General features: G+C 37.7%; 1 protein-coding gene across 14 annotated transcripts in view; it reads right to left on the reverse strand.

Moving 5' to 3' along the window:
- EBF1 (EBF transcription factor 1) overlaps positions 1–16,051 on the reverse strand; it is a 279,211-nt gene that overhangs the window by 2,951 nt on the left and 260,209 nt on the right. For 5 of the 14 annotated variants that reach the window (XM_059825508.1, XM_059825507.1, XM_059825505.1 and 2 more), the window contains 4 exons: positions 9,440–9,505; positions 8,657–8,834; positions 6,927–7,106; positions 2,928–3,122 (listed from right to left, as the gene is read on the reverse strand). In XM_059825508.1, coding sequence (XP_059681491.1) covers positions 2,928–3,122; positions 6,927–7,106; positions 8,657–8,834; positions 9,440–9,505 — 619 coding nt within the window. Of the gene's footprint in view, positions 1–2,494; positions 2,563–2,927; positions 3,123–6,926; positions 7,107–7,475; positions 7,479–8,656; positions 8,835–9,439; positions 9,506–16,051 lie in introns of those variants that run through there. The other 9 variants (XM_059825503.1, XM_059825500.1, XM_059825499.1 and 6 more) reach the window with 5 other exon arrangements.

The following is a 16,051-nucleotide window of genomic DNA, read 5'->3' on the forward strand; positions in this document are numbered from 1 at the left end:
GGTTTGCTTTTGAAAAAATAACTACACTTCAGAAAATGTCAAAATATTATTCCAAGGAAAAAATCTCAAGCTAAAAGATTCATCAAAACCAAATCAATTTCAACAAGAAATGGTCAAGATTTTTCTCTCTCTTAGGACAGCACAGCTGTCTACCCTCGGTAAGAGCCCAAACAAAGGTGACATAATTACAGGTCCTCCCTTCATGGCTTAGACATTTCCCTGTAGTTACATATCAGCCATGCACCTTTTGCCATTGGAAACAAACGGTACAGATGCAGATCTTTGCTCATTTTTTTCAAAGCATTATTGTCTTTGAAGAGCTCTGAAATTCTGAATTAAATTACAAGGCAAATGGCAAAATGATATCTTTTCTGCCTAAAAGCTTTCCAAGTCTTCATTTATATCACTCTACTTTTATTCTGTAAGTGCTACATCTAGTCATGCAAATTCTCCCAGCTGTAGCATGTTATTGATCCTGAAAACAGAGATATCAGTGGGAAACAGTGTAGGTATGAGATCACACCAGCTCCAAAAAGGGATGGCAGAGAGTAGAAAAGCTCCCACCAATGGGCATTATTTCTTCCATCATATACTAATTTGTATTTGCTGCTAGCAAATTACAGAAATAATCTATTTTGAGTTTTATAAAATTGCATGGCAAAGAGAACAACAGATAAGCCTAGCTGTTGTTTTAGTGAGTTCTGCTGATATCTAAGCTACATAAGGAAAGCTTGATTGCTTTCTGATGTATCCAGAAGCCCAAGAGAGATAAGACAGCCTCCTTATACATGGTTGTTTATTTAAGCAATAAGGCACAACAGGCAGTGCATTTCTGAGTGATTATTACAAGCCTCAGGTGGTGTCAGAAGGCAGGGGACTAAAGGCTGTGTATCTTTAACTCACCAAGAAGTTCAGCGATGACCTAGAAATGAACCATTTCTTGGTGTCTCATTCCTATTATGAAAACTGAATTGCTAAATAGAAGTTAGGGGGAACACTCAGATCTGTGTGGTTTCTGGGCATTACAAATCTGGATGTGATATAATGAGGCAATCAGCAAGCCCCAGTTGCGTCCGGTGCTCTCAGCTCATTTCATAATTGCTCTTCATAACCAAATACGTGGAATCTGGGAACTCCATGTCTTGTGAAAGGAAAAACAGTGCCTGAAAAACCTTTCTCCTGTTACTCTCTTTTTCTCTCCGCCCGCAACAGCAGGGACCAGGTGAAGAGAAGAAAAAAACATTAACATGTTCAAAAACTTCTAACAGTCAACTCTTAGGTCCTTTTTTATTTTTTAATATGGAGGTGAAACATTTTTAGCTGTTGCCTTTAAAATTTGTAGCATGTCGTCAGTGACAAATTTTTAAAATGTGCAAAAATTAATCTCCTAAACACTACAATTCATCTGAAAATTTTATTGTGTTTTATTTCTGACACAGTCTGTATTTATAACAAAGTCCTGACCTAAGGTACCCAAGTTCTGCATAAACCTTCCTAGTATTTTCACAATTTCTGTGTGTATGTGTGTATACCTGCAAAGATTCCTCCTCCCAATTCACCAGTGTAAAAGCCACTGAGGACAATGCTTTCCTTCAGTCACAACAGATCCCAGCTTTTATGAATGAATTCCTTCTGCTCTGCCCGCATATAGATTTTTTTGGCCATTAGTGATGCTATCAGCGCTATGCCCGCAAGCCCAGCGTTTCTCTTTCCAGAGGCCATAGAGTGACATGTGGAGGCTGTGGAGATATCCTCCCCCGGCTCTGCACAGCTCCTTCTGAACACGGCTTTAAAAAGGAAGGATTTTATTCCCTGCTTGATGCTCTTTGGATAATTTGCACAGGCACATGGAAAGGAAAACAGACCTCGGGTCTGGGGGAAGCACGACGCATACCACAAAATCTTTCCCACCTCTGGCACAGTTGGAGGCAGCTGGCTGCATCTGCTTATGGAAACTCCTCCGTCTAAGCGAGCATGAAAACGTCTCTCTCAGCACACTAATGCGTAGTGAGGTAATTACACAGGAAGGTTTAGGCACAGTGTTGTAAAACAGGCTGAACCAAACAATGAAATGGGCAGTGCGGGTCTTTGCAGCATCCTCAGTTTGACAAGCTTTTGTCTGTCACTCTCTCAGCTTGCATCAACGCTTCAAAACGTATTTAGGTGTTAATGTTGGAGTACTTTGTAATGAGAGGGGAAGGGATGCAGAAAAGGAGCAGCCCCTTGATACCAACAGTTGAAGAGGCTTTCAAAAAGTCCCTGTGCCATTTATGGAATTAATTGGCACAGAAGTACATTAAACAGTGGAAACTAATGTTTGCCCTGGTATGAGTTAAACTGGAAAATGCTGCTGTTAGTTTGTAATGCATCTTCTATTTATGAAAGGCAAAGGTTTGTGCCAAGCTCTGTAATGGTCTATTTGCTCTCAGTAGGATTTCTGCACAAGTGTACTATGACAAAGGAAAAAAAGGAAGGGAAGATTGAGTGACGTACTTCAGGAGAAGGCCAGCCCCTGGAGAGACCCTGCAGTGGAGTACTTGCTAGAGTCCACAAAAGACTGGTCTGATAAAGGACGACAACAGGGAATAAGAGAGGAAAGAAAGAAAAAGGATGGTATTAGTAAGCTGAAATATTACTCGTTTTTATCATAACAGTAGTCTGTGCTTTAAAAGACACAGCCTCTCAATTCAGCAGTATTAGTCGAGTTAGAGATAGGGTGGTTGCCAAACACCTGCATGGTACTAGGTGGGCTGGTGGTGGAGTCCAGTTACTCATTACAGGAGGAAACTTTAGGACAGAGACCACCAGGGATCCCCCATTGTCTTCTATCCCCTTTGACAACTCAGTGTCGCTTAGAGCCTCGCAAGGCGCCGGGAACTCACAGTTTTGAGAGCAGCCATCTGTGCTTCAGACTTGGTTTCACCTACCTTGCAGGCTATTGCCATTGGTGCTGGTGCAGGTGGGAGGAGGAGAAGTTTGCGGTCTCACGACAGGCGCAAAAGCACTCTTCTGTTTCACCGCTGAGACCATGTTGGCTGGTGAGAAGGAGAAAATCCCAGAGGAACTGCTACAGTTTGAGGGGAGGCTAGTGGAGGAGGCCATTGTCGGACTTGATGGCACAACTAGAGGAAAAAAAGACCCCCCAAAAGGCATTCCTTAGTATTAGATAATCAGCAGGCTGCAGAAACAAGAGAATTCTACTTCTCGCAGGCACTGGTTCTAATTTCAAATGGCCAAGGCCTTTACTGCAGTTAGATTTCTGGTTGTTCATGAAGTGTAATCAATCACTACAGGAAACCCACTTGTTTTGTTTTGTTTTGTTTTGTTTTGTTTTGTTTTGTTTTGTTTTGTTTTGTTTTGCAGGTGTTCAGGAGCAGTAATTCTAGGAGCTCTTAAACACTCCCTTAATTCTCTGTCACTGCAACTCTTTTTTCTTAAAACAACCCTGTCCTGCCATCCTGTTTCAAACTTTTCTAGTGATTGGCATTAGCCACTGCCCTGGTCCAAATCTGTAATGTTTTGGTGTAGGTGGATAAGAGGGAATCCAGACTATGTAGGTAACTCAGGGGTTACAAAACTGATGGGCAAGAAGAGTGGTTAAAGTACAAATCTGGGTCTGGAATTTTTAACTTGGAAAGGTTTGAGTTTTTAACTGGCCTCCAAAACCAGCATTTTAAGCCATGCTTGCCTTGTAGCAAGATGACTCCAGGAAGACCTACAGAGTTTCAAGCAGACTTGCAGAAGGTAGATAGGTTTTAGGGGTGACCCAGTCAACCTGCTTGTCAAAAGTTGGCAAAAATGGTTGGGTTTCTTTCCTCTCTCAAACCCTGCAAGAACTAGGGTTTAAATGGAGTTATTCCGAAAGCTGTGAATACACACACACACACACACACACATATATACACATGGAGGCTGTCCAGCGTGACACAACCAGTGCGATGGGTGCTCTGACAATTTTTTACTCCTTTGGTCTCCTGACACTAGTGTTTTCAGTGTCTGTTGCACACAAAAAATGTGTGGATAACTGACAGAAATAATGCTTTTCTTTTATCTCTCAATGGGAGAAACCATTAAATCTCTCTCACAATGGCCACAGATGCTTTCCGCGTTGCAACTACTAGTACCAAGTCAGTCTCCAGCTTCCCTGTACTCATCAGTTTTGGGAAAGCTTCTGCTATGGAGACTTCCCAGGAATTCTCAGTGACATGAAAAACAGTCGTATTTCTCACGTGACCATTTTATTTATGCATAGGAATGGGGTTGGCACTTTATATCTTACCCGCAATGGAGAATTTTGAAAAAGAAAGTCTGTTTTGTAATGGTCAAGACAAATAATTCTCCCAGAGGATCTATGACCACCATCTGAATATAGTCAACACAACATTCTCATTCAGAGCCATCAACTGGAATCTCAGCTGCTGTAGCTAAGCAATGAAGACATTCTGGTTTACATCAAATGAAGATCTGGCTTTAACTACAAGACTGAATGAAATGAGAGTCTTCAGTTTTTCTAAATAAGCATAGACATAAGGCCCTCTTTTTTTTAGGGACTGAACTGACTGTCCAAAATGCAAACCTGTTATATTGGAGGTTTAGTTTTTAAATACATACACCCTTAAACCGTTATTTTACTATATAGTTGGATAAATAACTTTGGTTCATGTATTTATCATTGAGGTTTTAAGTTAATTTGTTTTCATGAAAATAAAGCCAACGACTTTTATATTCAGACAGCATTGCCAGTTTCCCCTCTTATCCAACAAAAAAAAAAAAAAAAGGAAAGGACCAACAGTAAGATCCCTTACTTTCATTCTTCGTCTTGTTTAGAAACTGCTTATATACACGAGGGAGCTATGAATAATTACTTATTATAGAGTAAAATTGCTATCATCTGGGCTTTGAATTATTATTTTATTTGCATTTATGTAGATAAAAATCACCCTATTTAAGTTCTTATTTGAGAATCTGATATCATATTTGTTAACACTGAGGAAATCAATTAATGGAAATTAAATGTTCAAAGTTTCACAGTCTGACAGATACAATCTTAGTCTGAAGTCACTCTATGTCTGGAAGTACTTGCTAAGGGAGAGCAATCAAAGCACCTAAATTGAATTGCTACTATACAGCAATTAGTTTATTGATTTAATTAAGAATGCCACCTTTTAATTTTCAGGTCATGATTGAAGCATTTTCTGATTCAATGGATTAGGCATTAGCAGAATGACAGATCTACCAAGAAAACCTCCCAAAATATAACTAGAATAGAGAACCAGGGCTGGGAAGTGAAGTGCTATTCTAAAGAGGACTTCCTTCATAAATGTGAAATAATACCCTGCTAGAGTATTTTAAATGCATTACTGGCATCTGCTTCCAAAAAGAGATGTCTCATCAATCATGTTATATTATGAATTCAGAGCGCGCAGATTCTATGACAGTAAATTCAACTTAATAAGTAAGGTACTTTGTAACATTACTTGTTACATTATTATTAAAGTACAAAAATAATAACTGGTTAGCAATTCCCACGTTATAAGTACTAGTTATGTGGGTAAATGTTTTCTTCTAAATTTGCAGCAGCTAAGAAGCCTTGGAGGTAATTTTTAAAATGAAGGTTACTATCCCCTTTTTAATTCTGAACTCTAGCAATGCAATTCAAAATAATTCAGTACTGCTGTTACACCACTAAACTTAAGAATTGCTGTGTAAACCTTGATATGCTCAGCAGTTTGTTTGTCCTGTCCATGCTACGGTCTCAGCCTATAAACCTATTTATAAGACAAGACCTTCTGGCCTGATTCTGCTAGCAGCTTTCTACAGATGTCAGTGGAATCCCTTATGCCACATGAGTAATGTCAGAGGAACTGGACAGGTCCTATTCATTTAATTTTCGCATGTGAATAGGGACTACTGAGCTGTGTGAGCGGCTGCAGAAGAGGTTCACAGGCCTTTACCAACAGAAATGTATTTATATTTAAACAGGTTACTCAACCTTTAATACCAAAGTGCAGAAAGTTAGTCCTACGCGTAAATATTTCCATAACTGGAACTGTAGACCATAAGCTCTTTATGCCATGGAATATATAATTTGTATGACTTACATCTTTGTGGCATTCACTGTACAGACACTAAAACACAAACTCTAAGAGCCATTGTCACATTTTACTAATACTAAGCTCTCAGTGAAGTCAATATAATACCTACTTACAAAGCAAATGGCGTATAAGCAATCAAGATTAGGCCCAATAGTCATTCATAATTTTTATAACGGTTATGAACATATTATTTGCTCAGAGGTCTGGGAAACATCATCATGCAGCTTATGGAAATGTCAGTCTTATTACAGTAAACTTTTCTGCCCTTCATAACTTACAGCCAGAGAAATCTACTTTTCCTGCAGCAAATATCCTTAGCTTCCTTTCACACCCACTGCAACAAAAAGTTGTGTACTGACAACTGACTTTTGATCCACTCCAACGGACATTAAGTCACTCATGCCATCCCTGCTTTCCAGCAATGTTGAGGACAGCATTTCTTATTTAGAGAGTATAAGGTAAGCTATGAAACTATCAGCCCAAATCATGAGAGACATTATTCTTTTTAAGCTTCCAAATAATAATAATAATAATAATAATAATAATAATAATAATAACAACAACAACAACAACAACAACCACCACCACCACCACCACCACCACCACCAACAACAACAACAACAACAACAACAACAATACAATGAGAAGAGCATTGCTGGCAACACTACTGTCTTCGAAGTGCTTCAAAAGTCAGTGCCTTGGAGAGGAGAGAAAGGACCAAGCTCTCTTTCAAGGGCTCAAAATAGAAACTAAATATTAAGTATCACAGAAAAGTCACCATCTCCTTCTAATGAAAACATGCAAAATACAGAAAAGCCATATCATACTCACTGGCATAGGGAGAATTGGCAGCAGATCCATTCAGGAAGGTTGGAGAACCGCCTAAATTTGACATTCCAGCATTCCCATAGCCATTCATGCTTGTTGTGACAGAGTTATAATTTGTCTGCTGAGGGGTGGTGCTTGGCACATAGCCGTGAGGTGACACACTGCTTGAATTGCGAGTAAAACCTTTGTGGGGAGGGAATACATTTAGAAATTGGTATTAGCCCGACAACAGTTTCTTACACAAACAGCTACAAGCAAGTAACGCTGGGCTACCAAGCCAGTAGCCTCATCCAGCCATGGTATGCACGGGGAGGGCCAGGACTGACCACCGCTACCACCAGGTAACCCAAATTGTGAACCTTCACTGCCTAGGTCATTGCTGATGGGAGCACAAAGCGGGAGGAGGGAGGTACAGCCTTCACAGCTCCTCAGGCAACCCATGCCCTCAAGCAAAGATTACCATTGGGTATTACAGGAACACTCTCTCTAAAAGAGCTGTTTGTAGGAAATGGAGTAAACATGACCTACATTTTCAAAGTGAGGAGTACATACCGACTTGAGGTATGTTAAAAGCATGTGATTTTTGTTAACTCTTTTCTGATGTCATGCTCATTTAACACATTTCAAATTAGAAGCTCACTGCACACTTTAGAAAATGTAGGGTATATTTCTGTAGTGGGATATCCTTAGTCTTTTTGCCCTGGTCTGATCATTATGTTGGTAGAAAATGACCATCAAATTTGGCACCAAGATAAAATTTGAATCTCAACCTAATTCTGGAAATGATGTTTGGGGAAACTCATATCCAGATATCCAAAAAGGAAGATTTGCTTCTAGAAACACAAATACAAAACACATCTTCACTCCTAGAAGAAAAAATGCCAACTTTTCTTCCTACCACACCATACCTCCATAAAATCTTTTATCTAAAAATAATTTCTATTTTTTTAATGTAATGCAAAACAATTTTGCCTGCCTTGCTAGAAAACAGCCTCATTCTAATACTTTCTCATTAAAGTGGATTTTTAAGTTGAATAATAAATAGAGCTGAGCAAAGGGGAGGGAAAATGCAAAGGGTTTTTACAAAAATGTTCTTCACATTTTTTTATTTTTAACTGTAAGAATTAAAACAATACTGATTTTATACAAAATGAAAAACACTTCAAAAATTCAAGAAGCTCTAAAAATGTCTTTGTAAATATTTTGATTTTTTGCTAGTATCAAAATTTAGAAAAGTCTCAAACTCTGAAAAAAAAATCAGTGCCAGTTTTATGTCTCTTGCAAAACCAAACCAAACCAAACAGAAAAATATTCAAGGGATACTTTTGTGTTATAAAGAAATGCTACATAGGGCCCAGACTGAGCGATCATCCATGCTTAGGAAAATATATAAGCAAGTACTTAACATTAAGTACATGCTCAAGTCAATAGAAATCCTTTTAAAAATTAGTGGGATTTAAACACAAATACAAGTGTTATTCTGAGCAGAAGGAAAAGCTATTTAGATATATGCTGACGTGCTTTTCCTCAACTGGGGCAAAAGTCACTACGGAAAGCCCCATCTCATGACAATATTGTGTCATTCAAAGGTTGTGCATGCATGTGGGATGGTGTCTGTCTAGATGTGCTCCTAGCCTTCAGCTTTGAACCATAACTCTTCCACTGCTCTGCAGGTTTCCCTGGCTTTTATCAGAAAAGGTTCATAGAGAGAGGAAGACGAGTCTTCTCCTGACCCTGATTGGTGGCTTGTGAGGCTTCGGAAACATTGACAGCTAGTTGACCACTAAAGGAATTCACTCCCATCATTCCTGCATGGACTGACGTGTTAGCAAGGGCAGGGAGCTGGTTGTGATTGCGGGGGACACTGTAGAGTGCTTCTGCTATGTCTGCTGCTCTTTTCAGGATTATTTCCTAGAGGATAAGAAGGGAAAAAAAAGAATAAAAGAGTTACCAATGCGACTCTGACAAACCGTTTCTTACACACTAAAATGAAACATTTCCCTGTCCAAAAGCAAAAGCTAGATGCTGTTCTTTCTAAACCAGTTGGCTGCCTGATAGCTAGTGCTTTTAAGATCTGCTGCCTTCGTGATAAATCCTGACATCTGTGGTAAGAGAGTTGGAAGTTTCAGTCCCGGCAGACACACTTCTGTATAACAAGACCAACTGGCAGAATGGGGCTGGAGCCTAGACTCACTCCACCTTAAAGCTATATTTAGGGTAAGGTTGAAAAATCACTGGTGGCGAGACATAATGCATATCATTGCCCGTATTCTATAGTATCATCTTGTGAAAGTGGGCAAATGCCTCCAGGGTTAATAACACCTTGCTTTTACAAGCACTAAATTTACACCCTTTAAAAAAGAAAACAAGCAAACTAAACCCCACTCCAGATATGACATTGCCCTCTATACTTATTCTTGTCTCACATTGTAGTATCACATACCTTTAGCCCCTGATCTATCTATACATCTAAGAAATAGCCATGTTTTAGAATTGCTGAAGTAGAATGCATTTACCTGGTTATTATGTGGCATACCATAGAGTGCTTCTACTAAATCAGCAGCCCTCTTAAGTATTACTTCCTGTCAATATAAAAACAGATGCATTCCTCTGAGTTCAATAAACTCCTTATGGGGGAAAACAAATATTAGATTCTTTTATATTCTTCTATTAGTTGCACCATGTTTTGCGGGGTTTTTTTCCTCCCACCAGGTAGACCTTAATTGTAACAACTCTCAGCAACCACTGAATGGTGTTAAATCACTGGTTCATCCTATTCACACACACGCTTAATCAAGTCAAAAGGTGAGAATCATTGGTGCTGCAAAATAAAATACATCACTCAATTGTCTCTACCATCTGCACTATAAACCACTCATTGGTTTATTGCAGAATACAATCCTGAGGTCATTTACTAGATTACTGCAATCAATGTCATTCAGAGTACGTTATGAATCCCTTCAATGTGTTTATTTTATTCGTAATTGCATACTGCAGGAATTGTGACCTTACCCAGCAGGCCACGTTCAAAAGATATCCAATCAGTCCTATGCTACTGGTAATGTAACCGTTCAATGTCTTTGGTTTGTAACCTGATCTGACGGGTCAGGGTAGGATCTCTGTACATAAAATGATGCACAAGACGAAAACACATGCAGGATGAGAGAATGGCCCAGTACGGTGCAGTGTTTCCTGGAAAAATTCCCTCCATGGACAGCAGAATTTAAAAGTCTGGGATTTAGTTCTCTATTTGGAGCAATTTTTTTTTCTCCATTTTCCTCTTTGTTCCTTTGCACTTAATATTTCTTAGAGTATTTTAAACTGGCATTCAAGTAATAATAGTATTTCCTGTCTTCTTATATTTTATGGTGTGGAAAAATCTCTAAGAACAATCCCGATAGAAAATGTAAAAATGCATTGCAGAATTAACCCAGAAGAAATTTCTTTTCTTATTCTTTCAAAGCATCTAGCAGATTCCCAATTGCCTGATCAAAACCTGTCGAGACTGTCCTTTGAGTAAAACAATATATTTTTGTAATTCCCAGCTCCTAAGTATTGCTCTCATATACTAACATGATGCTATTCACCACGGTATATTTCTGCAGGTAGCTCACAAAAATAGTACCAGTTCTAAGGATTTTAGTTTTCTACGAAGTTAAACTTTTTAACTTAAAATATTTTACACAATAGCCATATTTTATACCAAAAAGAAACAGTAACACTCAATTTTCATACACTGTAGACTCTGATCAGAAAATAGAGATATAATTGCGTTCATTTTGCTGTCACCATAACCTCTTCAAAAATCCTTGAACAACTCTTCAAATGACAAGCTTTTAGATGCATATTAGCATTTTTCTCAATTTTAAATTCTCTATAATATAAGATAAAATAGTTGTCATACTGCAGTAACTACTTATGACATATATAATGTCCTAAATTCAAAAATGAGATGGAGGATTTTTGTACTCCCAGTAAACATTTAGGCTTGCCTTCTGCTGCACACACCCTTCTCTCAGAACACACATTTAAATTATTTTCCACATATGAAGTGAGATGTAATACATAATTGATGGATTTTTAAATCACTACATTTGAAACAGATTCTGAGGAGTTAAGTTGCTACAGCCTTTTTCTGTTTTGTTTTGGTTTTCTTTTTCTTTCTGTTGTGGTTTTTGTTGAGGGTTTTTTTTGCGTAGCTTGACCACAACAGATAGCAGTATAATCATGGACAGACAAACTACAAACAATATCCAGGTACAGTCAATCCTTGTTGCTTTACCAGAATCATCAGAACACGGAGTTGTCCTTTTTGCCTCATACTGAAGATACAAACTAGAGAACAACAGAGATGTTACTGAAAAATGTTATCTTTTTCAATCCATTATTTTAGGTGGAAAATTACTGCACAGGTGTTTGACTTGCAAACTAGGATTTATTTCACTTCAGTAGAAATTGTTTGCACTATATATTTCACTGATGGAAAATTAGAATGTGATACAGAGCCCACAAACTGCTTTGGAATATTGTTAACCTAAGCTGTCATTATGCCAAATTACTAAAAAAAAAGAAAGTTTAAATAGTCGTTCCTGCTCTACCTGACTAATCATAGTTATTTATGTAATGCTGAGCTAAAAACCTTAGAATGCATCTAAAAAGAGATTGAAGACCATGTTAAAAAATGAGGTAATTACATAGAATCTTACAGCAGCTCTACCTAATATCAAATATATTCCAGTTCTTAAACATTGGAAGTTCTTTCACGCCATATCATATTGCATGTAAATAAAACTAATTGTCATGATGGTTTATTGAAATATGCTTGACAAGTAGCATTCAATTTTCTTAGCTAGTCAACGGTTATATTTTTTCAACATTTTCAGAGTCTGTAAATTTGAGTTTCATACTTTCTCTAACAATATTTTCACTCAATAAAAGCATTTCTTGTTTATGACATTTTCAGATCATACAAAATAGATGTTACACAAAAACTCCTATGTCAAATAGTGATATCTTCTATTCCAGAGCTGACGGTAGTTCTTATAGACACAAACTAGCTTTAAAAATACACAACAAAATACTGCCACAGACATGCTTAAGATATTAACTTCTTGTTTTCTGAATGCATCTTAAACCTTTTGCAGCTCTGCTTAAATTACCACAGAAGCTACTGTTACGACTCCACATACAAAGGAGCCCCAAAAGTCCTTTATAAGTTAGAGCAACAGACCTTGCAAGGTGCTTGGATTGCGGTGACCAGAAAATTGTTCTCACCTCCATGTCATTACGCTCACAGTGAAGCAGCCCCCGAGCATGTTTGTGTTCGGGATCTAATATATTGCCTTTCAATCAGAGCTGAGAGCCACTGAACACATAGACAGAACATGACGAGCAGGTCAGGAAAGCAATAAAGATTTTACAGAGCTGTCCAAGGTGCTAAATTTACTCAATAATGGGTTTGGCACCATAGTGTTAACCTCTCATTTACTACCAGTTTGAGGGACTAAATTGAAGTAGCTGACTTCATTTACCTTGAAATGTATATTTTATGACATTATGTAAGTAGATTGAAAGGGCACTGCAGTTTTAACAATTTAAAGGCTAGAGCATGTTTAAGATGAAGCTCGAATATTTATTGTATATTGCACTTAAACTATATTGTATATTAAAATGCATTGATTAAATTTGTAAAAGGTATTATAAAAAAGGACAGCTAATATAAAAGATCTATGTCGTTTAAAATCCAATTGATACCACATGTTACCACTGCAATGGTGATAGATAAACAGATAGATAGGTGGACAGAGCAGCAGACATATCAAAAAGTGAGTGAAACTGACATTCTATAAAAAGAAATCTCTGCATAAGCTCAAGTTCTGTTATTCCAGATATTCTTTTGTTCATATAAATCTTTCTTTGCCTTCATCTCAGAAGCCTAGATTTTCATAGCAGTAAGTGGGCATCATGTAAGGTCCTTCCAATTGAATATGCAAGTGGAAATATTTCCTGAGAGAGACAGAGTTTTGACTAAAGCTAATATCTAATTTATGGGGGCATTTGTCAAGAAAGAGCCACTCTTCTATTAATGCTAAAAGTCTGACAGCTTTTGATTTAGAATAAAGGACTTTGCAGCATTTAGTTAGAGATAAAGTGAGGGTCGTCTTGTCTTGCATTTTATTTCAAATGAGCATGATTTTATTTCTATAAAAATAACAATTGAGCAAATATTGAAAAGAGGAAAGATTACTTTAGTGATTAAATATGATGCATCAGAACTCTGCCCTCCATGCAGATACACACCACAGATCCAGAGTCCGTTTTTATTCCAAACTGAAGCTGATTTTCTACTGAGGGATTTTTACTTTTTTAGTTTTTGAAACAGGAATGCAATTAAATACTTTAATCAATTTTTCCTCCTGAAAATACTAAGCAGTGTTTACATAAGCAAAAGAGGAGGCTGGGTAGTGAAGTCTGCTGCAACTTTGCATATTCCAAAATGACTGTACGAAAGATTATATAAATCATACCGAAATGACTGTGCTTTTGAAGCATGCATTCCCTTCATTAAGATCATGAAACTTGCATTTCAAGTTTTATCATGACAAAAACATTTTGTGTCAAGTTTTACTGTGATAAACACATTTTGTGCCAGCTCAAAAGAAGATGGGATATTTCTTCTGTTAACATCTGCTTACTTTTTATTCAGCAACTAGTGAAAAAATTCCACTCTGTGTCCCAAAAGGGCTGTGAGTCTAGTCAGCTAAAGGGTATCTAGAGTTACACTGAGTTATTTGGCTTAAGTAACTAAATTAGATAATGTTCAAGGTACCTGTTAAATCTAAATGAATTTTGTCAAGAAGTAGTTGACCACAATATATAATACCCATCAGCCACATATTGTGTTATTGAGACCACCAAAGGATTTATGTACTTGTGGAGGGCGTGGGGGGGAAACCGTTCTAGCATACTCTGAGGCATTTATCTTATGTGTTGTCTAGATATCATATCACCTTCTAATGCTCTTTAGCATTGTAATACAAGAGAGAGCTCATTCATCTTCTGAGAGGGTACTTAGGGATGATGATGTCATTCATACTTCCTTGACTCTTATGTCTGACCTCCTGGCTCTGCCTTCTAACTTCCTACTCTCATGGCTACTGCAAGAAAAAAAAACTCTTCTGCAGAGTCAAAATGCTGAATATCAGACTCCGGTTCCCTTCTTCACCTTGGAAAGGTCACATTCTGAAATTTCAAGTCAAAAAGACAATAATTTGTGCTCAAACTTTTCCCTTGTTTTTCAATGAGTGAAACTATAAATATGCTAGTTAAGGATATGTGTTAGAACTACGTTTTAAACTTATACTTAAAAATTGTGTATGCATTATATTTTAAAAGATAAAGATAAAATTGTGAACACCTCTTTCAAGTGTAAAGGCAAAACCAACATTTTGGTAGAGAGCCATTTAGAAGGGTGCCACAGATCTAAAATGCCAGCCATCTAGCCTGGTATACAAGAGTTTCAGCCTGTCCAGAACCTCCTGTCTCTCACATCTACAGTGAGCACTCCATTATTGTATAATTTTCAGCAATTATAGTTTTATAAAGACTCATAAAAGCCATTCAAAATGTAAAGATTCTCCGTTTACTGTAAAACTGAGGGAACTATGCCAGCCTAATGGGAAGTATAAAATAACAGGGCCATTTCACTAAAAAGATATTTGTACTCACATAAAGATGAAAACTTCTCTAGCAAACAAACAACTGAATTGTTACCATATATTATAATTGAATCATACTGAAGAAGTAAACACCATATAGATATTACAGACAGGAAGGCAAAATGAGAGAGAAAGACAACATACTTCACTTGAGGGGTAAAAAAAAAGCTTCTGCTTACCACTGCCTATAGGATGGAAGCGCACTGAATTCCTGTCACTGAATTTCAATGGCAATTTCCAGAAAATAAGTCTACAGTGGGAGCTAGAACCTTAGCTTTTCCAAGCCATTGTAGTCTCATCAGCCTCCACCCAAACCGAAAATCACAGCCTAAATCTACAGCACTAAAAACAGTCATGCATGACCTTACCACCTGCTCCACAATGAGCCAACCTTATAAATAAAATATAGAAAGCCTATATGAGGCAGCAGAAAGAACAAACACTGAAGTGAAAATGTGAGCAGGCATCTAGCCATAAACATTGAGAATTGATGATAAAAAACACCTCTTAACCACAGGGGTGATAAATGCATAGCAATAGGGAAAACACACCCTATTCAAACAGTCTCCATTGCAAATACTGCTGACAAAAGAAGGAACAAAATTATGATGATCACCTGTAAGTCTGTCCTTGCAAGTGTCCCATCATACCCCTATTATTCTCTTGTTAATATGGTGTGTTTAGATACAAAAAAAAGGTATCAGCCTCCTTTTTTATCCACACCTCTTATGCTGCTGGTCTTCATTTCCATAAATGACGGGCACATAACAATGGCGACAGAATTAGTAGCTAGCACAGATGTGTACTTCATCTAGATACACAGTAGCATGAAATAAACTAGCATTAATATAGCTGCATTGGAATAACTCTTTGAATAAACTGACATTTGAGAGTCTGGATGTTCCCACCATATCATCAGTTGAAGCATCTGGCAAGTAATTTGGATGGTTTTGTTGCTGAAAGCTCTGGAGTTCTCTGCTAATGTTAGGTCTCTAAGTCAAAAGGAGAAGAGTGGGTATGTGAAAGCAGATATGCAGAACTAAAATCACTCTGCCAGCACTTAAATCACCTCTTTTAGGGACTTTATCCAACAATGATTACATGACTCACACCTATGTCCCTCAGACAGCTGTAGAACTTTGATTCTCCTGAGTATGTTTACAGTATGTCTTGCCCCAGATCTCGAAGTTTACCAGAAAAAGGCATTTATAGCTACCTGCAGGAACCCTTCAGAGCTGTCAAATTTTAACTCATGAGGCCAATCTACCTTCCACGCACACGGCGCAGGGCTGGTAGATATTAATACATTGTACTCTTGTATCTATTCACATCCTACAACACATCAACTGGTAGCTGGTAGATGTCAGTCATATTTGGGACTCACTAACACTGTCATTAAGAAATCGAGGC

The sequence above is a fragment of the Gavia stellata genome, chromosome 16 (genome assembly GCF_030936135.1).
Source record: "Gavia stellata isolate bGavSte3 chromosome 16, bGavSte3.hap2, whole genome shotgun sequence".
Taxonomy (NCBI): domain Eukaryota; kingdom Metazoa; phylum Chordata; class Aves; order Gaviiformes; family Gaviidae; genus Gavia; species Gavia stellata.